This window comes from Micromesistius poutassou (assembly GCF_964030765.1).
Source record: "Micromesistius poutassou genome assembly, chromosome: 2".
Lineage (NCBI taxonomy): Eukaryota > Metazoa > Chordata > Actinopteri > Gadiformes > Gadidae > Micromesistius > Micromesistius poutassou.
Window position 1 is genome coordinate 7,656,655 of NC_140272.1, and position 26,025 is coordinate 7,682,679.

General features: G+C 46.5%; 1 protein-coding gene across 1 annotated transcript; it reads right to left on the minus strand.

The window, feature by feature from the left end:
- Positions 1 to 1,572: 1,572 nt before the first annotated feature.
- On the minus strand, positions 1,573 to 12,015 carry LOC311338407 (protein kinase C and casein kinase substrate in neurons protein 1-like; the record flags this gene model as incomplete). The annotated part of the gene is made up of 9 exons (XM_084463680.1): positions 1,573 to 1,699; positions 5,595 to 5,791; positions 6,226 to 6,353; positions 6,882 to 7,002; positions 7,709 to 7,884; positions 8,707 to 8,862; positions 9,383 to 9,618; positions 10,231 to 10,387; positions 11,953 to 12,015. 9 exons carry the CDS (start codon positions 12,013 to 12,015, stop codon positions 1,590 to 1,592), a joined length of 1,344 nt encoding a protein of 447 aa, XP_084319806.1. The 3' UTR covers positions 1,573 to 1,589.
- Between the last annotated feature and the right edge of the window lie 14,010 nt (positions 12,016 to 26,025).

The following is a 26,025-nucleotide window of genomic DNA, read 5'->3' on the forward strand; positions in this document are numbered from 1 at the left end:
AGATAATGTTGCAGTTGCACATATGTCAGTGTTCTCATTCTCATTTGTATGACATATTTATTTTATTTTTCCACAAAAAAGCTTGTAGCTAAACTCCAAATTGCGTCTCTAAGAAAGAGCCCCTAGAGAGAGTGAAATGTTTATTATGGTGCACATGTTGTGTGTTGTGCACAAAAAAACTAAGAAAAACTAAGGTTTATAGTTTACAACTTGTATCGAATCTAAGAGTGAAATGTCTACTGTTGTCTGTGTTGGTGCACTGCACATGTTGTGTGTTGTGTTTTACACATAATTATTGCTGCAATAAAACAATCAATTCATGATACTTTCTCATCTCCCAATTTTTATACTTAATAATACATTGTCAATGTTGTGTAAGAAGAATCATTGTTTAAATATATGAAAGTTACATGAGACAACAATATTGAAGAATTTATGGATTTGACGCTGTGATCGGTGATCGGCAATATCGGGATCGGCAGATACTGCTTTTGGTGATCGGTGATCGGTGATCGGCCCCAAAATTCCTGATCGGTGCATCTCTAATATACACAAGGAGATGCTCACCGACGCAGGCCATGGTGTGGTACTCTGCGTTCTGTTAAGAGAGGAAATACTGTGTGGTGCGTCTAGCCTGCGCACAGCGAGTGGTACAGTTACAAGATGGCATACTGTGTGTTGTCTTGCTACAGAGATGAGCCTCCACACAGGACACAGCTAGTGGTAGAGTTACACTGTGTACTGTTAAGATGGAGCGTTCTGTGTGGTGTGTACCTAGAGATGAGCTCGCACACAGCTAGTGGTAGAGTTACAAGATGGCATACTGTGTGATGTCTTGCTACAGAGATGAGCCTGCTGCACACAACTAGTGGTAGAGTTACTCTTGTTCTGATAAGATAGCGTAGCTGTGTGGTGAGTCTAGCTACAGAGATCCGACTGCACATTGCTACACAGAGTGGAGAGGTTGGGTTCTTTCTTGCGGTCAGTGTGAAGATGACACGGGTCGGAGATGTGGGAGTCCAGACCCGGACACCTCAGACCCGAGGAGGGTCTAGACTAGTCTGGTCGGGGCCGTCCCAGGGGGGGCCCCGGAACACGACACCGGACCTGTTCAGAGCTGTCTGGAGAACGCACACTTCACTCTCTGGGTTTCATCGCAGAAAAGGTGCACTTGTTGTCGCGTACTATCATGTTCTTTAGATTCCTCTGCGCTATAGTTCAGGTTTTTCCGTGCAATAGTCCTTGCAGATTTGTTGTCCAAGACGATGGCAGTCCCGTGTCTAGACTTTGATAAACAAGGTAAAATCCCATCAACTGCCAGATTAACTAAAGTGGCAGGCGTTTATTTTGGGGGGTGTGTGTGTGGGGGGGGAAGGGGCCCTCCCTCCCTGTGGCCACGCCCCTGCCTCAGACATACAAGACATGGTTTAGCAGAAAGGTTCTGAGGAGCGATGACTCTCCGGAGGCCAGGGGACCCCTGTTGCCGTGGGAACAGGGGACAGGAAGTGAGGAAAGCGCTGAAGTCTCTGGCGAAGTGCAGATATGATTGGACGACGGACAGAGTCTGGGTGCGGCGGCTGGGCGGAGCTTTAGACAGGCTCCACGTAGTTGGCGGGGTACAGACCCAGCATGCCGTCGTCTAGGCGACCCTTGCACCATCCCTGCTCGTCCTCCTCCTCCAGCTTGGTCAGCTCGTCACCTAGGGAACAGAGTCGGTCTAGACGTTAGTGGTGACAAGACAGAAACACGCAACTAGTCTTTAGTACTGGTAACTAACCACCCGTTAGAGTGGGAATGACATGACAGAAAACACTGAACTAGTCTTTAGTACTGGTAACTAACCACCTGTTAGTGGGAATGACAAAACACAGAACTAGTCTTTAGTACAGGTAACTAACCATCCGTTAGAGTGGCAATGACATGACAGAAAACACGAACTAGTCTTTAGTACAGGTAACTAACCATCCGTTAGAGTGGCAATGACATGACAGAAAACACTGAACTAGTCTTTAGTACTGGTAACTAACCACCCGTTAGTGGGAATGACAAAACACAGAATTAGACTTTAGTACTGGTAACTAACCACCCGTTAAAGTGGGAATGACATGACAGGAAACACAGAACTAGTCTTTAGTACTGGTAACTAACCACCTGTTAGAGTGGGAATGACAAAACACAGAACTAGTCTTTAGTACTGGTAACTAACCATCATATTAGATAAAATAAATGTATGTATATTATGGAAGTAATGTATTATATTGAAAGAAGGTTTGTATCTCAGATCATTTTAACATCTTTAAACTTTATTTTGGAAAAAAAGAATCAAATGCCAGGTAGAAATCATCTAATCATCTAAACACAAACACACTCCAAAAGTCTACTTCTTATTCATCTAAAACATTTTCCAAAATCAGATATATTAATATATATATATATATTACTTTGTGTCGCAACATTGTGATGAGAACACAACCATCCCATTGATAAATAAAAATAAACATACTTAAAATGATTTATATAATGTGTAAAAGTCTGATTCATGTACAATTGTAAGACATTGTCTGTATAATCATATAGCACTTCCAGTTTCAGCTAATTCCAGTTTAGCACAAGCTGGAATTCTTTTTCCAAAAGGAAGCTTTACAAAAATGTATGCTGGTAATCAAAGCATAGCAAAACACACAGAACATCACTCCTAGCAGGATACTGCTTAAAGGTGTCTAATGCAGCACTGCATTAGACCTTAAAGGAGAACGGTGATTTATAACCCCATTATTGTTTTCCTGAGGGTCACCCCATGTTGAGGGAAGTAAAAAACCCAATGAAAATTGATTCGACCAAGCCAGAGATCTGCAGTGGCTGCCGGTGCTACGGAATAGCTATAACGCTAACCTATGGGGGCAAGCTCTTTATGCGCTTTTGGGGTTTCTAAACACATTCAGAAAACCATTCCAAGACCTATGTAACATGAGTTGGTTCCTTATGAGACACCACCGTGCTCGTTTAACTCAAATAGTGCGAAACAGTATAAACTTTGTGTTTTTGCATGTAACCACTCACCGCAGATTACCCCGTTGACATATCCAGAAAGCCCTTACTAGCCGATAGCAGAACGGATGCACGCGGATCCGCAGCCACTGGCTAGTGGCTGGGAGCGCATCCGTTCTGCTAGAGTTAAACAAGCACGGTGGTGTCTCATAAGGAACCAACTCATGTTACATGTCTTGGAATGGTTTTCTGAATGTGTTTAGAGGCCCCAAAAGTGGATAAAGAGCTTGCCCCCATAGGTTAGCGTTATAGCTATTCTGTAACGCCGGCAGCCAGTGCAGATCTCTGGCTTGGTCGAATCAATTTTCGTCTGGATTTTTACTTCACTCAACATGGGGTGACCCTCAGGAAAACGTTAATGGGGTTAAAAATCTAGAGTTCTCCTTTAATGCAGCACGGCATTAGACCTGGCTGCAGCACGGCATTAGACCTGGCTGCAGCACGGCATTAGACCTGGCTGCAGCACGGCATTAGACCTGGCTGCAGCGCTGCTCTCCTCCAAACATGATGACACCTCCAACCACTAAACAGCAGACAGATCAAAGCCATCTCCTCCGGTATTCACTTTTGACGCACTGCATGATCCCCTTGGGAAAGAAAGCATGTATCAGGACTAGAAGATATGCATCCATTATAGCCAGTTATCCTCAGTGGTGAAGGTACGCTTCTGTGCGGCTTATATCCTTATATAGGATATTCAGACCATGGGTGGCATAGACTTACATGGTTGTTAGCAAATTTGAATCAATATATTACTTTAGCGTCAATACTATAGTAAAGGTCTTCTTCAACCCACTTTCCTGTGTTTTTTCACTTCCTTTCCTTACAAAAGGTACAAAAACTCATGCAAAAAAAAACATAGTATAGATTATGAAAATACGGTATGAAAGTAGTCCATTCACCCAGAAGTGTGTGGTGGATTTGCAATGGAAACGCACGACTCACAATGGAAGCCATGTCAGAAAATCATGCTTTTAACTGATAACAAATGTTGTTATAATGCCGTTATAACAAAATGTCTTTCCAAGATCTCAGATTTGTTAGTGCTCGCACATCTATGCTAAGGTAAACTGTAAGATATACAGACACAGAAACACAATCTAAATAAGCCATGGTGATGAATCGTTTACTTACCGAAGATCACGCAAACGCAGAGAGAAGTTTGATCGGGAGAAGTTTGATCGGGAGAACTCTGCTCCGTGCATTAGCGAGTAATGCTCGACAGAATTAAAATAGTTTGAATTCACCTCAGATTGATTACATTTTTTTGATTTAATCCTATAATGTCATTGATGATTTTTGTTATTACCTATCATACTAATACTATTTAGGAGTAAACAATAGAATAGAGCAGACTCGAATAGAACAGAACATGGCAGAATACTATAGAAAAGAGCAGAACAGAATAGAGCAGAATAAAACACAATAGAAACTAACAGTTCAACTATTGAATTGAATAGAGCAGAATGGAATAGGACATAATAGAGTTGAACAGAAGTGAACAAAATATTTAGAACAGATCAGAACAGAAAAGGGCACCAGAGAATACAATAAAACAGAATAGAATAGAAAACATAACACACACTTAATACAAGTGTGAGAATTAATATCCAGCCTAGAATGGTCCTTAAAATAAACGCCATTACCTCGGATTGTAAATGACTTTACAATCTGAAGTGTATTCAACAGAAAATGTGCAACAGAAAAAACACTTTTAAACGTTAAGAGTATAAATGAAATATACAAGACTAAGTGTACATTAAGTGTACTTTCACTTAATGTACACAAGGGTATCCAAGCCTAAGCGAATTGACAGTGGTCCTACAGCACTTTGAGTGTACTGCAGATGTACTTAATTCAATTGAACTCTAAGGTGAGAGGGTACATGTTGAAACAGGGTCCCTCCTGAAGCGGTAGGCATCGCAGCAGGTCTGCCCCAAAGGGCAGACCGTTAATGATGGGGCCCTCATCGTTAACAGTTCCTAGTTAGGGTGACGAGCTCCACAGCCTGATTAGACCGCTGCTGTTTGGGTTCACACCTTTCACTGGATGTTCTTATTCCTCCTGTGACGCGACCCAGGGATCGTTCCCTGACAGGTCTACATCAGATTTTAACCCATATCTAAACTGTTCCCTTATCTAATCTGTTCCCTTATCTTAACCCAAAAGCACATGATTTCAGGGGAAGGTGTCTCTAAATCATCTAGTAATGTTAAAGGTCAGGTAGTAATTACTCACGTAAGCAGGGTGTTCAAATTAAAATCGACTCATCTAATGAGACTAAACTAATCTTTAGAAACCACATTTCCGTACACCAAAAACGATGAATGAGGATTACTGAACATCCTCTGTGTTGTGTGTGTGTGTGTGTGTGTGGTAGGTTGTTTGTCTAAATCCTTCTGAGTATATTTTGTTTTAAAACTGAGCCGCTAGAGTTTCAGCGCTTCACCACCACAAGATGAACTGAGATTGTCAGCAGTTCTGACAATCTGTCACTTCTCAGCAGACGATCTGCTCACTGATCTCCAGGAGTCTCCCGGGCTCACCTGCTTTGAAGCTGAGCTCGTCCTGCTCCTGGCCCTCGTAGTCGTACAGGGCCTTCACCCTCACCCCCTTCCCGGGCTCCTCCTCGAAGGGGTTGGGGGCCCCGTTGGAGTGGCTCCCCGAGTCGGGGTCCCCCTGCTCCTCGTCGGACCACTCCTCGGAGGTGGGCCGGGCCTGGGTCTTCTCAGAGCTGCTCAGGCTGAGGAGGAGGAGGAGGAGGAGGAGGAGGAGGAGGAGGAAGACACTGGCCTCAGGTTCACTTTGCTTTGGCTCTTTCTTTGTGAAACATTGATTAAATCAACCTTTCATTGTTGAATGTCATAGATAGACAGACAGGTACACAGAACCACAGACTGACACAGACAGACACACAGAGAGACACAGACCAAAGATAGATAGACAGACAGATGCACAGACACACAGACCGACACACACACAGACACAGACCAAAGATAGATAGACAGACAGACGTAGACACAGACACACAACACAGATAGATAGACAGACAGGTACACAGAGAGACAGACACACAGACTCTTCTCCTGTGTGTGTGTGTGTGTGTGTGTGTGTGTGTGGTGGTAGCTTCACCTCTTGTGTGTGTGTGTGTGTTTGGTAGCTTTATCTCTCCCCTACCTGGCCTGGTCTCCCCCTCCCTTTGGTGAGTCCGTGGTCTGGGTCATGTGGGTCAGCGTGACTCCATCTTGGTTCTTCCTGCTCTTCTCCCTCTTGCTGATGTTGTGGGTCGCCTCGTGGTTGTACTCCTGATGACACGCATAATGACTCATTAGATATTGATACTATAAGATAGAGTTGTTCCAATACCAATACCTGTATCGGAAATTCCTCTGATACTGTCTAAAAAACAGCAAGTTTATGTGCCGATTCCGATACCATCATGTGACTCAAGCTCATTTTCTACACAGGACATCACAACATAACACGTGCAGTGTTATGTTGCGTTCGTCAACAGTTGGAGGTGGAAAGTCGGAATGGGAAACGTGTCACCTCCATCGGCCGATACTGAAGTTCAGGAATCGGAATCGGTATTGGGAAGGAAAAAATGGTATCGGAACATCATCTCTACTGGAATTGTTTTTCCAACCATTCAGGGCAACTTCACTCCTTATCGCATTTCAAATGTACAATGTATAACAAAACAGTTAATTCAAGAGAAGATAACTTCAACGATGCACGTCTTTATAAGTCAACATTAAAGAAATCCTCATGGTCTACAGACACAGCAGAGCCAAACATATCTCAGATACACTCCAGGATTGAGCGCTACGGACCTCAAACTGCGGCCAGTTCATAGGCATGCCTGGCCCATGGGCGGCGTTGAACCACTTGAGGTCCTCCTGCGGGCTGGCGGACGTCACCACCCGCTCCAGGTCTCGGTACACTGTGGCGTAGCTGGGGAGTGACAGAGAACATAGGTTAGGGGGACGAGAACACAAGACGGGCTGCATGTGGCTCAGGAGGTAGAGCGGGTAGGCTGGTAACCAGAAGGTTGCTAGTTCGATCCCTGGCTCCTCCTAGCTGAGTGTCGAGGTGTCCCTGAGCAAGACACCTCATCCTGATTGCTCCAGACGACCTGGCTGTCGCCCTGCGTGGCTGACACAGCTGTCGGTGTGTGAATGTGTGCATGAATGGGTGAATGTGAGGTAATATTGTAAAGCGCTTTGAGTGGCCACTGGTGAGAAAAGCGCTGTTTAAATGCAGTCCATTTAATACTGCCCCTAGTGGTCGGATGTAAGCATCCCACTGTACAACATGTATAATGTAAAATATTTAGCGGGTAAGGCATTGCATTCTTGGTTTACATTTCTACTGCTGCATTGTGGGTATAGATGTATTCTTTTGTGGATCTTTTGCAGATCTTTGCATATTCTTAGTTTAGATGTTTTATTTATTTTCCTTTCCTGTTCCTGTCCTGTTCCTGTCCGTGACGAGACTTTCCATTGGGCTGAATAAAGCCCATCTTATCTCATCTCCAATCCCTCCTTCCTAGTCTTCCCCTTCCTGGTCTTCCCCTTCCTAGTCTTCCCCTTCCTGGTCTTCCCCTTCCTGGTCTTCCCCTTCCTGGTCTTCCCCTTCCTGGCTTGCTCCTCCTCCTCACCTTTGGTTCTCGGTGAGGTTGAGGTGCCGCTTGACGTCAAGCAGCACCTCCCTGACGAAGCTCAGCCTCTTCTCCTCAAACTGCTGGCTCTGCTCGAACACTTGCTCCATGTTCTCCATGTACTGCGATGTGACGTTGTTGAGCTCCTCCAGACTCTTCTCGTACTTCTCCCTGGCCTGGGGGATGGGGGTGGGGGGGGGGGCATGGATTAGAGTCACATCACGTCCCTCTGGAAAGCTTGATTATTGTCAGCAGCTCATAGGCTTACATTAGCATTGTTAGCATGCTAGCAGCTAATAATTATAGCATTGGCATTGTTAGCAGTTAATAATAATTACATTATCATTGTTAGCATGTTAGCAGCTAATAATTATAGCATAAGCATTGTTAGCAGTTGATAATTATCACATTAGCTTTGTTAGCATGCAATTAAAGCAATAATTAGCAAATTAGCAATAATTAAACAATTAACTAATACGGTGCTTCCACGGTGATCAATAATTTAATTAATTAATTAATTAATTAATTATCTGTTAATAGTAGTATCACCATGTTTACTGGAACATGGTGGAACACAGTGGAAGAGAAAGGGTTTCAGGTGGCTTTAGTGCTGTCTTTATGGCTCTCTGGGCCCCACAGAAACACAAAGCCTTCTGAGAAGGGCCCTTTGACTGCATAGATGCAGGAGCACAAGAAGAGCACGTTCTAAGTGGTCGAAGGTCAAGGCCCTGCCGTGGTCCAACCACGCCTGGTGGGGTCAGAGTCTAACGTAGCACAGCTAATAAAGTGGTGTCAGTCGTACATTAACCAGGGCTGAGCCTCTGACTAGGTTACCTCAAAACAGGACCTGGGAAGGCTAGCTTGGTAGCTTCAAAGAATATTGTAATTGTATTTTCCTCTCCTATGGCTCTGCTTGCAGTGAATAGTTCTTAAAAACAAAGCCATTTGCCTTATCCACCTGCCAGGTGGGTGAATAGCCACGTAGCTAATGCTCTCACCTTCTGCGAGTCCTGCTTGCACTTCTCCGCCTTCTCAGTGAGTTTCTTCAGCTGGTCCGCGTTGGTGGTGGTGTCTGCCTTGCCATTGGCCTCGCGGCTGGAGGCCAGCTTCTCCTCCTTGCAGGCGGCGTGGTAGTTCTTCTTGGCAGCCTCAAGCTTGCAGAAAAAGGGCGGGAAAAGGGTCACGCTAAACTACGACAGAATTGTTTTTGAATTGTTGGAATTGTTGACGGATTGTTAGTGCTTGGCACTTGGTTCTATGAACATCCTTACTGTACCGACAGCGAGATAGTGTTTCTCTTTATTCTGACAAATATAATACAATACTTTGTATTGTAAGTCGCTTTGGATAAAAGCGTTTGCTAAATGCCCTAAATGGTAATTATGAGCTCAAGTTACTTGTTTATTTTGCACTCTAGACATGTTTGCTGTTCTTGTTATGCACATGCAACTAAATTATGCATACAGGCAGTGGTTTCGTGTCGAACATTGCAAAGTACATACTACAGTATATACGTGCCACCCACCCCAGCACCCAAGTTCCACCCCACTGGTTCTGCTGGGACAGAACCAGTGCAGAAACCCAAACCCAGCCCTCACCTCCTTTAGCCGCTTGGCCCAGTACTCTACTGGGACAGAACCAATAGACAAACCCAAACCCAGCGGCGGCCCTCACCTCCTTCAGCCGCTTGGCCCAGGGCTTCTGGGCCTTCTTGAAGCCCTCATCCGTCTCCTTGCTCTCCTTGAAGCCTCCCATCATCTGCTTGTGGTACGAGTCCTTCTGCCAGTTCTTCACCTTCTCAAAGTCCTCGCTCATCAGCCGGTTCCTCACGTCCTGGTGCAGCTCGCTCACCTTCTCTGCCTCTACCATCAGGGCGGTCCAGGCGTGCTCCACCGTGCCATACTGAGGTCCTGCTCAGGGGGGGAGGGAGAGACAGAAAGAAAGGAGGTGTTACTGCTGTGGTCTGCAGGGTTCAACCGTTCTCTGGTTGTGAGGGAGAGCGGATCTGCCTGAAGAACCAGGAGATCCTTTTCTACACACACCACACTGGTGGCTAGAACAGGCTGTTGTATGCTATCACATTATGTTACAATAAAAAAGTATTACGTTACATACTTTATTACATACAACAATTGCATGGGATTTTCTCATTGTATTTCTCTGTATTCTAGTCTAGTCTAATTCCAGTAAGGCTTTTGTTTGGGGAAAATATGAACCGACAGCTGATACCGACAGCTGTCGGCTGTCGGTATCAGCCGACATATCAAATCCACTAGCTAGCCACTAGCTGCTAACCCTCATCCACCAGCTAGCCACTAGCTGCTAACCCTCATCCACCAGCTAGCCCCTAGCTCCTCACCCTCATCCACTAGCTAGCCCCTAGCTCCTCACCCTTGTCCACCAGCTATACCCTAGCTGCTAGCCCCTAGCCCCTCACCCTTGTCCACCAGCTAGCCCCTAGCTGCTAACCACTAGCCCCTCACCCTTGTCCACCAGCTAGCCCCTAGCTGCTAGCCCCTCACCCTTGTCCACCAGCTGCCTCCACCTCTTGGACCAGTCGGTGAGCTGCGTGGCATAGGCCTTCTCGATCTTGGCCCGCTCCTGGACGCAGTTCATCATGTCGTTGCAGAGCCGGTGGCCGTCGTCCGTCCGCTTCACCGTGCGCTTGTAGTTCCCCACCTGGGGAGGAAAGAACACGATAACTTTGGTTACCTTGGTTACCTCACAAAATCAAACGGTCTTAAAGTAGTCATCGTGAAGATTTCCGAGTTAATAAATGTCAGTTAGGTCACCATCTCTCTCTGAAGGAGGACAGCAGCTACACAGTGGTGATTAGGCCTGTGCCGCACAGATAAAACCCTTGTATTTGTAGGATTATGAATGTTATGAATGTTATGAACCGGGTGTCAGCGGCAACACTGTTCATGTCTTTGGGAAAGATTACCGCTTTTTGCCAAAGGTGTCGCCAAAGTAAGCAAAAATTACCACTTTAAGTTTGATCCACCAGTTAATAGAGGATTATTGTTGTAAAAAGTGAATAATTTGTTATTGTCGGTTGGTCAGCAGCAGAAATCATTCCTAGGATAAACTAAACTTTTGTATTTGTTCCAAAGTCTGTCGGCCATCAAGTGACGGCAAGATGGAGGAGGAGAACCGAGCGTGACACAAACGACCTCGCGGGCGGCTCCAGGAAGGGGCTAGAGTGATGAAGTACTGGTGATGTAATAGACAGCTAGCCTCGGGCATGCTGCTTCATGCTACTCTCTGGCGTGCCCGGACCCAAGACGTAAACGACAGAGAGCCAAACATGGAAACGGTAGAAGCCCAGACTCTACCAACGAGAGGGTATTTGGGAGGCACCACGATATTACGATTCCATTCATCCGAATGTGAGAGCCTTCCCAATCATGACTGCTGAAGAGAAAGAGAGAGAGAGAGAGAGAGAGAGAGAGAGAGAGAGAGAGAGAGAGAGAGAGAGACTCATCGTCCCAAAAAGTAGGAAACAAACAACCTTTCTATTGACCCATCAAACATCAAGATAGTTTGATCCAAAACAACTCACAGTGACCGCAGAGATCGGGACTCGAACACAGAACATTTCTCCCGGAGGTCAAACCCCGTAGTGGTTGGCTAGGCTGCGCCACTCTTGAGCGTCCAGACACCCTGCGGTGAACACCGTACCCTGCTGTGCTGTGCCCCCCTGGGACTGAGCCTAAGCCTCCGCTGCACTGCAGCAACAGCAGCTGCAGAGTCAGCGCTCAGCCCCAGCACTGCAGTAGCCCTACCCCCGGACCCAGGCCCCCCTCCTGGGGAGCAGTCGTCCAGAGTCAGCGCCCAGCCCCAGCACTGCAGCAGCCAGCACCCACCCGGGTGCTCAATCCAGGGTGATTGAGCACCCGCAGCTGAGCATAGACACAGTGTTTCAGAACCCGACCATAACTCAGTGATACAGAAGAAGCCATGCTCAGAATATCTAGGTATGGTGGTTTTTAAATATGGACCATGAGTGCTTATAGAAATGGGAATAAATCATCTTTGTAATCCTAGGAAGGGAGTTCATTTCTGTTATGTTTGATAACAGAAAATACTTCCCAAAGAAGCATTTTTCATATGGGGATCTTCTATGGGAAGCCGATACATCATCATCATTATCATATGACCTCCAATCCAGGAGTTTTATTTATGTGGTGGTGGTGGTGTTTGGGGTGTTGGCGGCGGTGGGGGCAGAGCGCGGAGGATCTCACCTCCCAGAAGCTGTCGGTGGAGCCCTCCTCCTGGCTGGCTGTCTCATCGTAGCCCCCAGACATGGTGACCTCTGATGGGTGGAGGGGTGGTGGAGGGGTGGTGGACTGCTACTGGCTGTATCTCCTCTCCTCACACACTGGAGGATGGAGCAGATAGGAGGGTCACCATGGGCCAGAGGGGATGCACATACACACTTGGTAAAATACTTACTATAATATATAATACTACTACTACTACTACTACTATATAATACTATACTATTTCTTAAGAGGAAAGAAAATAGATCTGTCTGGATATTATACATCAGTCATTTAGAAAGGGAAACAAAATAATATCTTGATTATAATAGTTTTTTGCTTTATTGCTCACCCTCAACCTGTAGTAATAAGAAAAAAAAACTGTAACACTGACACGTGTTCGTTATCACTGATAACGAACCGATAATCACAGATTTTATTAGATTAAAACAACACCCCGTTTACACCATAATACCTGATTAGATGCAACTTCATTGTCATCGCACAAATACACCCACTTAACAACGCAATCCATCTGAGCATCTAACCAGAAGTGCAGGATTATGTACATGGTGTTTGTAACCATGTTTGCATTACACTACAAACCACTTATTCCACACACTCCACAGAGCTCAAACAGCTGCTTCTTCAGACGGTTGCTCAACAGAACAGTCACATTGAAACCTAGTACACCCTCAAGGCCTCTGCTGTTTTACAACAGGCAGATAGAAGTGGTGCGCTGGCTCTGATGAGCAGCCATTACCATACGCGACCCGACCTGTGTGCTCAGTGAAAAGTAATCTTCTCAGATTGCCAACGTGACCGTACACTCATAAATGATTAGCAAGAGTGTGTCAGGTGATAACACACACGCACACACGCACATACGTACACACATGCATGCACACACACGCGCATGCACAAACACACACACACACACACACACACACACACACACATATACATGCAGGCACAAACACACACACACACACACACACACACACACTCCTGCTAAACGAGGATACAAAATGGCTGCATGTTAAGACAGGATCTAAAGAAAAGATTTGGTGATACTGGGAAGATGAGGTGGTATTACAAGCCCTCCTGGGACGATGTGCAATTACATGCAGACACACTGCATGTATTTAAGGCTTTATGGGGAGTGCAAACATGTTCTAAAGACATGTTTAAGATATTATGTATTACATGTTTATTTTGCCCCTCTGATATAGATCTTACTGAAAATATACATTATATTCAATACCAGAATCCTGGATTCTGATATTGAATTTAATGCATATTTTCAGTGGCTTCATCAGCTTGCCTTTCTTTCTATGGAACTCATGCCCAATAGCTGTGAACCATTCAATGAAGAAGAATAAGAAGCAACAAGTCCAGTCAGATATCGTTATCTAAGTCCTAATAATGAAATCAACCTCAATGTTCTCTTCAAGCCCAAGTTCACATGAGTTTAGACAAAACTCCCTGAGCCTCACCTGTCAGTCTAGGATAAATCTCATGAGGTGGAAACAGAAGAAAGTTGCTGTCTCCTAGCCTCATTTCCCTCCTAACTTGGTTCCTACCCTCTTAGCCAGTGCAGTTGTGTGGTTCTGCTTCAAGTCAAGTCAAGTTCATTTGTATAGCAGCACATTTCATATGGTATGCACAGACTCAATGCAATCCATGAGCTTGTTGTGTGCCTTGGAAGTTATTGCTAACCGATCACATAGTTTGGGAAACAAGCTAATGTTAGCCTACTGCTTACGCTTCAGCGTTCATCATTCCCAGACAGCATGGAGTGAGCATATTTACAGACACACACATATGCATACACACACACACACACACACACACACACACACACACACACACACACACACACACACACACACACACACACACACACACACACACACACACACACGTGTGTATTCAGATGGTTCAGTTTAATACTGAAAGGACAAAAGAGACATCAAGTAAATCCTTCCAGTTCAGAATGATAATTGTTTCCTTTGTGCGTGCGTCTTTGTTTCAGACTTTCGTGTTTGTTCCATTGACACCAGAAAGATTGACTTGTGGAAGCCAGTATTCAAACGACAGAGGATGCATCCGATCAGTCACGTGATCAAACCTATGGGAGGTCAACAGATGATAGCAGCTGTCATGAAGAATTAGATGTAATCCACTACACTGGCCATACATTACAATCAGACATCCACAGTGGATCGATGGATATAGGGAGAGAGAGTGTGAGAGAGAGAGAGAGTGTTGCATATATATATATATATATAGAGAGAGAAAGATAGAGACCGCTAAAGAAAGAAAGAAAGACAGAGGGAGAGGGAGAGTGTGGATGAATATGATGATATTGAGAGAGGGAGATGCTGAAGTAAAGAGCGATAGAGAGAACTAGAGGAAGATGTAGAGAGAGAGAGAGTGTTGGAGTGAAGAGCAATAGAGAGAGCTAGAGGGAGATGTAGAGAGAGAGAGCATGTGTGTATGGGTAGGAACTACGTGGTTATGTAGGTCACCAGTGGACCAATGAATGGAGGAACTCTTCCCACAAAGGACGATTCAAACAAAAGATGGAGCCAAACATCACACACCGCTCTAAAACAACCCAGGATACCACGGTAGACCCCTGGTGCACAGACCCGCCAAGATACTCCATACACACCCCCACAGACCCCCGTCTAAAGCACACTGAGTGAAGGAGCGTGCGGGGTTTAGGGGGGAAGCCACATGTTAGCCACGCTTGGTTAATCCATTAGCAGTGTGGCGGCGAGGGGTGGAGGAGGAGGATGAGGAGGGGCTGTGGGTTGGGAGGGGGGGGGGGGTGCTTTTGTTCAGGGAAGCCCTTGTTGTTGTGATGCTGTCAGTAAGCCGCCGGTGATCACGGATCCCCGCAGCCGACCGGCTGTCCTCCCGCTGAACCACTTCACGGTACGGTCCATGAGTCGCCGCACGGTAGCTCGATGTTAAAGAAGAAAGGCGCACACAGGCGCTCCTCCTCCTGACGCGATCCCCCGCATGAACGACCACCCGTCGGCTTCCCATGTGAGGCTGCGCGGCAAGAGATACTGCCGCCGCGGCGCCACTTGCGACTCACCACAACATACGAGGCTAGTAGCGGACCCCCTGGCTCTACCCCCCGGCGCACGGAGGCAACACAACACGCCCCCTACGACCACCTCCACCTCCACCTCCGTCTCCGTACATCTCTCATCACACGAGGCTAGCGGCTCTATCCCCCGGCGCACGGACGGACACATAACACAACACACCGTTTAAGACCGCCTTCTCGGTCTCTGTCGCCGTACCTCTCAACACACAGGGCTAGCGGACACTCGGCGGGCTCTATTGCCCGGCGCACAGAGCCAACACACACAACACACCGCCTCATCTGTCTATGTCGTCGTACCAAGCGGACACCCGGGCTCTATCGCCCGGCGCACGGAGCAAACACACCCCCTAAGCCCGCCGCTTTAGAACAACAAGCTCCCCTCCAGATCACAGAGGACCACCGATCTCGCCCCTCCATCCACTCCCCTCCACATCAATACAGACAGACCACCGCAGACTCCCCAAAAACTCAGCCACCGCCCCCCCCCCCTGCCCTGCCCAGTGAGACCCCCAGACAAAAGGCGCCCCAGAGACCGCTAGGGAGGGAAGGAGATACAGCCGCGGTCGGGAACAAACAAAAGCTTACCCCAGGTCCTCCATTAGCGCGCCGCGGTGACTAACGGCTTCAGATCCAACACAGAGAGAGAGAGAGAGAGAGAGAGAGAGAGAGAGAGAGAGAGAGAGAGAGAGAGAGAGAGACACACACACACACACACACACACACACACACACACACACACACACACACACACACACACAGAGGGAGGGAGGGGGAGAGAGGGAGGGAGGGAGAGCGGGAGAGTGAGGGAGAGAGACAGAGAGAACGAGAGAGAGCAGTGATAGAGAGAGACAGATAGAGAGTGAAGGAGGGAGAGAGAGATGGCAAGAAGAGAGAGCGATGGAGAGAGACAAACACGTGGGTGTCTGTGGTACTCTTCCTCTCTCCTCTTCCTCCTGCTCCTCTTCTGGCTGATTAGGTATTAATTTATTATGGTCGGTATGCAGTCGAGGAACGTGCAACAGAACACGCAGGAAGCAAGGAACCGGAGCCACGGTGTGTGTGTGTGTGTGTGTGTGTGTGTGTGTGTGTGTGTGTGAGCTGTAGGGGATGGTAATCCTCTGATGTTTTGTTCAAGTGTCTCAGACCTGGTAGGAGGGGGGGGGGGGGGGGGGGGGGGGGGGGGGGGGTCTGGGGTACTGGCTAGGGGTTGGTGGTCATGTGTGGCATCATGGGTAATGTAGTCCTCCTAAGTACATTGGAGGTGAACTGGTCTGTGTGGCAAGTACCAAAACCAATCTATAAAATGAAGAGAAAGAACGATGTATATATTTGTGCGCTGACCAGATGTGACTTCTGAGCAGTTAAGCACATATTGTTCTGTTTGAGTGTGTGTGTGTGTGTGTGTGTGTGTGTGTGTGTGTGTGTGTGTGTGTGTGTGTGTGTGTGTGTGTGTGTGTGTGTGTGTTTGTGTGTGTGCACGTGCATGAATGAGTGCACGTACATGTATATGTGTGTGTGTGTGTGTGTGTGTGTGTGTGTGTGTGTGTGTGTGTGTGTGTGTGCAGAAGGGGAGCTAACGAGAGGAAGAGAAGATGTTATGGTGCACTGAACCAGCTATAGAAGACTATCTTCTTCCCTAGCCCCTCTTAGATGGGTAGAATAGATGGTAATTACCCCTGACAAAACCCCTGAGTAGGACCTCCACTAAGTCCTCACACGCTTTTATATCTCTGTAGAGACAGGGCGACGCAATGAAAGGAACTCACGGAAAAACAAGTGCATGGCACAGTGAGAGTGACAGGGAGAGAGAGAGAGAGAGAGAGAGAGAGAGAGAGAGAGAGAGAGAGAGAGAGAGAGAGGAGAAGAGTAGGAGAGAGCGAGAGAGAGAGAGAGAGAGAGAGAGAGAGAGAGAGCAAGAGAGAGAGGGAGAGAGAGACAGAAAGAGAGAGAGAGAGAGAATGAGGCAGAGAGAGAAGACAAAGCCACAGAGTTGGGCGTGTCATTACGTTAGGATGATTTGAAGAGGAAGATGAGTTGATTACACTAACACAAGTTACAAGCTAACAGAGAACGACAGAACATTACACATGAATGCTGCAGCCTGGATGTTTAATCTCCATCATTGCCTTTGGAAGGAGGGGAAGGTGGGTGGGGGTGGAGGAGGTTGGTAGAGGGGGGTGGAGATTTGGGGGTTGGTTGTGACCTAAAAAGTGAGCCACAGCTCACAGATTGCTGAATCCTTTGAAGGAGTGAAATGAATCTCTCTCTCTCTTTCGCTCTTTCACTCTCCCTCTCCCTCCCTCACTCTCTCCCCCTCTCGCTCTCTCTCCCTCCCTCTCTCTCTCCCTCTCTCTCTCTCACACCCTCCCTCCCTCTCTCTCTCACCCTCCCTCCCTAGGATAGGGAATTTGGAGAAACCAGCCAGAGATAGCTAGAGTTTGAAAGTAGTCAGAATAATCCAACCCTTCCCTTCAGCTCTCCTTCCAACACAGGAACACCATAACACAGGACTAGCTCGCTAGCTTTAGCAAAAGGTCAGTGTGAGCAGGTAGCCGGGTAGGTAGGTAGACAGACAGCTAAGTCATCCAATCATTTCATGTTGCCCGAATGAAATGGTTGGACGGGATTATTACAGGCCAGCGACAACCACAGATACCTGATTTGCTAATTATTTTCAGAGCTATTTGATTTATTTCTAGCTCTCAGGATTTAAAGACAATTTCAACAAATATGACCACAATATCTTCCCGAATAAAGGGCCTACCCTAGATTTAACATGATTACTCTAGAAATCTCCTCTGTTCTCAAGAGTTCAAAGAAACAGAAAGTGAAAATCTGCCGTATTTTTCGGCCAAAACCTTTACTCATACCAGCTCTGTGTCGGACACATCAAAATCCACCCAAACCATTGTGTGAACTTGAAGCTATTGTGGTTGATCTTCCTCGATCCATGGTCACTTAAGACCCCAGTGACTGGAGAGGGAGTGGTGTTTGTAGCTGTCGCTATGGCTACGGCAATGTGTTAATGTGACAACATCAGAAGTACGAGTACAATTGTCATTTGATTTCTGTTATTTTATTATGTTTATTTTATTACATTAAATAAGTTAATGATGGAAAGTAAATTTAGTCTAGTTCATGGTTCTGCTGTCAAAATTTAAATGTTTAATGGTCAAAGTCAAACGCCACCGGAAATAGTCAGTGAGGAAAGCAAGGGAAATATAAAGAAACAGAAAGAGACAGAAAGAGACGAGAGAGGACTGTCTATTACTGGCTAAGCAGGCAAAACGGTAATTATTCACAATATTGTATGTATGTATTGTGTATTGTATTAGAAACATCTGTGAAAATAATGTGTGTGAAATGTGTTTTACGTTGTTGCAGTTTTCACGGTGTTCCATATCATCCAAGAATGAATAAAGTGGTTGTGGACATCAGTACGAGGCGTACAGCGTCTTTAACCAGGGTAGATACAGTGTTAACACACACACAGTCTCTCTGTCCTGCATTGATCTCAGGCGTTTTGTCACTCTGTGGAATGCTCTGTGCAGGATACAGGTGTATCTATCAGCGTCTTGTTCTACAAATACCTGAGCTGTTAAATGTCTCCAGGGGCCAAAGTCCAGATAGATAAAACTTTATTAATCTCCCGGAGGGGACATTCCAGTGTTACAGCACGACTTAAAGTGATATTCTATCACTGCTGCTCTGCCACACAGGATGCATTTATTGTCTATTGGCCTGAGACTCAGGATTTACAAGCTCCATAAGTTCTCTCTTGTCTCTCTATTACTAAAAGCATTCGCATAATGCCGGCCAGGACAGTGTTGTTCTCAGGGTGTTTTGATTCTCAGTTGAAAGGTTCTGGACTCTGAACCCAGAGTCCACAGCCTACTTGTATTACCTAGTCGTAGACCCCGGGCCCTAACCACTACCTGATCATGATCATGACCACTACCTGATCCGACTGACATGGAGCTAAACTCACTGTGAGGCGCTCTGGGTGAAAGCGTCTCAGGGTAAATGTGTCTTAGATCCAATTGAGGTTCAAGCCATGCACTGACGTTGCTTTGAGATTGTATTTACGTAATCTGCAGCACTGACAAACAAGAATGACGACGGAAACAAACATAATACAAATAGACTGACTTGACCTGAGTCAACTGTGACTTAACAGTGATGCGATAAATATAAGTGATGTCTGGATTCTGATCCATCATTCCGACCTCAATAGACAGGGATCAATCCCGACTGCTGATCGATTATTGGAACATGCTGGCTGGAGGCCAGATTCTCCATGAACGATCTTTCCATGATGCGTCTGATATCAGCACGGTAGCGGCTATCACGGCCTTAAAAACACCCCAGGATTAATCATCACAGTGTTAACACAGGTCAAAGGTCAGCACTAAGAGCTCCCATACATTACTGGTTGCTGTGGTGACTGTATGGTGAGCTCATGGGTCATGATCCAAGACCAAGACAGGACCCCAGCGGGCGTCTACTGTTACACACTCCCAGTTATAACATCTGTTATGCACTCCCAGTAACGACGTCTCACATGTTATACTCTCCCAGTTACAACATCTCAAATCTTACACACTCCCAGTTACAACATTTGTAATACACTCCCAGTTACAACATCTCAAATGTAATGCACTCCCAGTTATAACATGTTATACACTCCCAGTAACAACATCTCAAATGTTATTCACTCCCAGTTATAACATATTTAGTACGCTTCCAGTAACAACATCTGTAATACACTTCCAGTTATAACATCTCAAATGTTAATAATAACTTACTAAAATAACTATAACATCACAATGCATTCTGCTGTGGATCTCGGAAATCCAAATAAGACAGTATCTATTTGTGAGATCATCTAGTAAACCAGGAACATTGTGTTCAGGAGATGGGAATCTGAGATAAGAATAGACAGAAAATGTTTCACAGAATTTAGTGATTCAATAAATGCAGACCACACCTATCTGTTACCACACATGCAGAAGGAGAGAGGGAGAGAGAAAGCAAGAGAGAGAGAGAGAGTGTTTACACAACAGCAAAATATTACCGTCCACACCCTAATGTACCAAGCCCTGGGCACTCAGTTTTGGGTTATCGTCTGTGTTACTCGTGAAACCCCTGATTTCAGCAAAGGTCAGCAGTTTGAGTCCAATCATCGACTCATTAAATGCATCCGCAGGACTCTCAGCAAACAGCCCAAAACAAGCGACCCAGTGGAAAATAACGAGGCCAGCAGAGTAGCGGCAAACATAACTGATATTTATGCATTATTAATCAATTTTTACAAGCAATGCTAACAATATCCCAGACAATATTTTTTACATCTTAACTTTCAGGGTTTCAGAATAGTGTAAAATAATATGAAAAATACGGTAATGCCATAATTTTAACCTTGTTAACCAAGATAAATACTGAATGTGTTGTTTCCTGCATCCTTATTTACAATAAATAAATGTTATATTTTAACATCGATAACAGGTGACCAAGAAGACTAATCACCGTGAACACTGACACACTAAACTAACTCACTCACTAACTCTAACTCACTAACTTCAACTAACTTAGCTTCTCATTGACAGCGAACCAGATTGACTCCAGGAAGCCTAGCTGATCTGATGATCTGCTCTACGGTGATCTGCTGGTACTAAACCTGGTACTGAGCCTGGTGCTGAACTGGTACTGAGCCTGGTGCTGAACCTGGTACTGAACCTGTTACTCAACCTGGTACTGAACCTGTTACTCAACCTGGTACTGAGCCTGGTACTGAACCTGGTACTGAGCCTGGTGCTGAACTGGTACTGAGCCTGGTGCTGAACCTGGTACTGAACCTGTTACTCAACCTGGTACTGAACCTGTTACTCAACCTGGTACTGAGCCTGGTACTGAACCTGGTACTGAGCCTGGTACTGAACCTGGTACTGAACCTGGTACTGAACCTGCTGGTCTCATGGTACTGAACCTGCTGATCTGTGATCTCCTGGTTCTGGTACTGGTACCGGCTGTAGGAGGTGATCTCAGTACTGGTACAGTCTGGTCCGGTGCACTGTAGCTCTCGGTCCAGAAGATCTCCGCTCAGGACGGTCCTGACGCTCCTCCAGAGTCACGGTGTGAGACTAGACAACGCACTCCTACAGGACACCCCGCCTACAGCCCTCGTAAAGCACAGCGATCCAACCAGGGACAACACACACACACACACGCACACACCCACACACCTACTCATTTTGCTGTGCACCATGAATTGCACTACATCGACAGAAACACACACACATGCACACTCACACACACACAGATGAACAGAGTGCACACACGCACACACACACACCTACTAATTTCAGTGTGCACCTCGTGCCATAAATTGCACTACACTGATGCAAACACACACAGACACACACACACACACACACACACACACTCATGCACACACACACACACACACACACATGCACAATCACTCACAAACACCCACGCAAACACACCTACTAATTTAGGTGTGCAACTCATCTCATGAATTGAGTATGTGTACGTGCATCACACCACAAAAACTAAAGTACGCACTCTTTCACACACACACACACACACACACACACACACACACACACACACACACACACACACACACACACACACACACACACACACACACACACGCACATTACTCAGACCTATGGATAGATACAGGACGCATTAGGAGGTTGTTCTTTGATAAGTCTGTCACAAGACAGAGCAGGCTATCAATAATTAGCTTGCGGGGGGGGGGGGGGGGGAGGAATGATGGGAGACAGAGAGGGAGTCATACAGCCACACAGATATGCAGATGGTCAGACAGACATACAGGTGGACAGGAAGTCAGTCAGACAGACAGGTAAAGACAGAAGATCAGATAAGACCAGAAGGACAGAAAGTTCAGCCAGGGAACGCAGACAGAAGATCGTTATTTTCTAATTAGTTTGCTATTTCAGGGGGTGGCTGTGAACGTCCAGTGTCTGAATCCTCCTAACATTCTGTGTCCATTTTTAGAGCAGTAAAGACATCCAGTTACAGTTACTTCTTATTATCCACCATGATGCTCACAAGAGGAGTTAAGGACGCAGAAGTTCTGCTATAACACAGTAGGACTGCTGGAGCCGAGAATAATCAGAGTTAATCTCTCTATACTAAGTACTAAGTACATCTCCTACCATGCATGTTTCTGAAAATCTCATCCTCCACCATGTATGGATGAGCCATCTGTGGATTGTCCAATCGGAGGCTCCCTAGGGACCCCCATGCTGTTGCCCCCCCACTGGCCCACATAATGAAGGATGTAGTTTACGACCCTCTTTGGTCAAATGTAAAGCACACAAGGTAGAAGTACTCTTCTAGATCCAGGAAGTGTTCTGTCTAACTGTTTGATGTTTGGAGGACCGTTACATGCTATTATGGGATATTAGGAATCTGAATAATTTCATTTTGAATATTTCGTTTTTTAATAAATGCACGTTTCAGTGACCAACTGTTCCACTTCCACTTCCATTTACTTTTACATTTACATTTAGCAGATGCTTTTACCCAAAGCGATTTACATAAGTACATTTGTCAGAAGAAAAGAAACAACAATATATCGCTGTCGGTACAGTAAGGATGTTCATAGAACCAACAGTCGCTAGTCGCATTCCCCGTATGCAATAAAGATAGCTAGGATAAGCCGCTATACAATGCTGAGTACTATATTTAAATGCAAGGACTTACAACATACAATAAGTGCGTATGGGGGGGTAAGGGGGGAGGCTATGCAGAATCTAGGTGAACTCTGAACAAGTGAGTTTTGAGTCTTTTGCAGAAGCTGGTGAGCGACTCTGTGGTACTTCATTCATTTATTTGAACCGAGAGGTCGTATTCTAGTAATAAAATGCAGCGTGAATATCAGTGAATATCGGATTGAGTCTGGATTTGTTTTCCTCTCACATCCACAGGAGTGGATATCACTCCCGGAACAGGAGGACATTTGTATGCAGCATCCAACACGGAGTCTGTCCTCGCATGCAGAGCCAGCGGTGTTCACCAAGGTGAGGAGTCTTGGATCGATACTGGAGGGGAGGTGTGAAGGCCTGTCCTCTGCCCCTCTGGCATATGGTTTAATGGTTTAATTTGGATCAATAGAGTGTGTGGTGGTGGGCTGACTCATTGCGGGGACCGAGAGTGAGTTTGGGGCGTTGTATGGTTCAGCTGCCCTGATCTTCGATGAGGAAAGGAGGAGGAAGACTTCTGATGCCTCTCTGAGTGTGCAAGATGAGGGCGGTGGTTTGAACCCAGTCTGCAGCTGCACACAGCAGATACACCGCTAGCATGCATGAGGACACCCAAACACACACACTGCCACACACAGGCTCTGGCCACACACACACACACACACACACACACACACACACATACACACACACACACACAGGCCCTGGCCAAACACATCCATACACACATAAACACATATACACACACACACACACGCACACGCACACACGCACACACACACACACACACACACACACACACACACACACATACACAGGCACTCAGGTTCACTTCACTCTAATGCTCAATTGGATTTCAGAGAGCAGTGAAAACACCATCAGTGATTCTTGAACACACATACACACATGCACGTGCCCGCACACACACAAATTCTGACATTGCAACACATGCACAAACAGACACAAACACACACACACACACACACACATACACACACACACACACACACACACACATACACATACACACAGAAACATACAACAACACAGTCATTGGCATTCCATGCTTCCGTCTCTTCCCTATTAACCCACAATCACCATGACAACGTCAACCACATCCTTCCAGCCCCTGCGTGACCCTGGTGCGGGGTGCTGGGGGAGGAGAGGGGGAGACGGGGGAGACGGGGGAGGGTGTGTGGTTCAGGTGACATTGTTAGTTAGATTAGACTCAGGTACACTCAGACGGTTGTGTGTGAATGTGTGTGTGTGTGTGTGACCACACCGCTGTTGGTCCATACACAAAGGTACTACTGAGCGACGGTAGACACAGGGTAGAAGTGACACCCACACGCTTACTTTGCATGAATATTTGCCTGACCTTTGGTCATCGAGCTTAAACGCTTCAGCTCTAACCACTTTCATGCAAAGCCGGCCACAAATCCCAGAGAGCAAGCTTTCATCCAATGAAAACAATGTTATTCATAGAATATGACCCTAGATAAAGAGCTACCGGCTCTTTCTATCACACAATGAACACCAATGCCAGATTAAATACATGAAATATCTGATGTTTGCTTAGACATTTCGTCACAAATCTGCATCAGTTATGCTAATCAATCTGACCCATCCAGCCAATTACTAATAACAACCATGCCAAAAAACTAACTTCAACATACAAAACTCAACAACGCCATTCTCATCACCATTTCTAAACGACCCAAACATGACCGACTGTGTCTTGGGAGGACTTGCAGTCAGCCTCCCTCCCACGGTATCCACTGCCACCCTAGTCCCCAGCTCAGATTACACCCCCCCTCACCCACCCTCCCCCCACCCACCCACCCAGGCCCCCTGCAGCTCAGCGCACAGGAGGGAGTGGAGCTGAAGAAGAGGATCCTCTCTGCCGGGGTGAGGGGTGTGAATTACCAGCGAGTGCACGGAGAGAGAGAGAGTCTGCTTATTATGCAGCGTGTCCATGAGTCACCACATCTCACCCAACATCAGAGACCGACACCGTAACCCCGCAGATTTACTGCAAAACCCTCCATGACTACTAATACTCCCGCCACTACTACTGTTGAGTCTGTCAGCGTTGGTCGTTTAAGGACATGAATGTGAATTGAATGAATCAACATTTATCAGCAGGGGCGGCATGTGGCTCAGGAAGTAGAGCGGGTTGGCTGGTAACCGGAAGGTTGCTAGTTCGATCCCCGGCTCCTCCTAGCTGAGTGTCGAGGTGTCCCTGAGCAAGGCACCTCACCCTAACCGCTCCTGACAAGCTGGCTGTCACCTTGCATGGATGACACCGCCATCGCTATGTGAATGTGTGCATGAATGGGTGAATGTGAGCCAATATCTAGGGGTTTGAGTGGCCACTGGTTAGAAAAGTGCTGTATAAATGCAGTCCATTTACCATTTCCCATTTATCAGTAACTCAGCAACAATGGATTCAGATCCTTGCCATTAAGAGCAGGTAGGGGCTGATTCTCATCCTGCTCGACAGGTTAGGCTGTGGACATTGGGGATCGAACACAGGACGTCCTATCTACACCCACCATGCCTGCGCCCGCGGCTACACCCTCGCCACAACTCTCCCCCCTGTGAGAAATGAAATGCTAAGAGATGGGCATCACTGACACTGATGGGCCATGAGGTCTGCCATGCTGATCAACAGTCTGGTAACCAGGGACGACGGAAGCTGAGGTCATGGTGTTTCCCAGTCCCGGTCAGAGTTACCATGACGTTGAGGTTGACGATTCTAAGCAGACGATCAATGCTGATGGGACAGACGGCACTAAGCAGAGTGGATTTATCTAATCTGAGCTGATGTTGGGGCCGGGCCGCTAATAAGTCAGCACAAATAAAAACTCACGCTAACAAAGGTCTGGGGGCCATCGGGGAATACCAGGGTCACATCCTACCAAAGGAGAAGGGATGGCCACCTCAGGACCTAACCTCATTAATTAAATCAGGAGCCAGCAGCCCCATCTGTCATCTAGCCCCACAACATGAGGGGATGACCTGGGGAGTGTCACCGCGAGATGTGTCCCATTATTTAACCCAACGAGGCACTCAGCCTGATAAGGGGCCTCACACCTGCAGATAATCACAGACCACCCGTCCGTATGATGTGCTAGATGGTAAATGGACTGCATTTATACAGCGCTTTTCTAA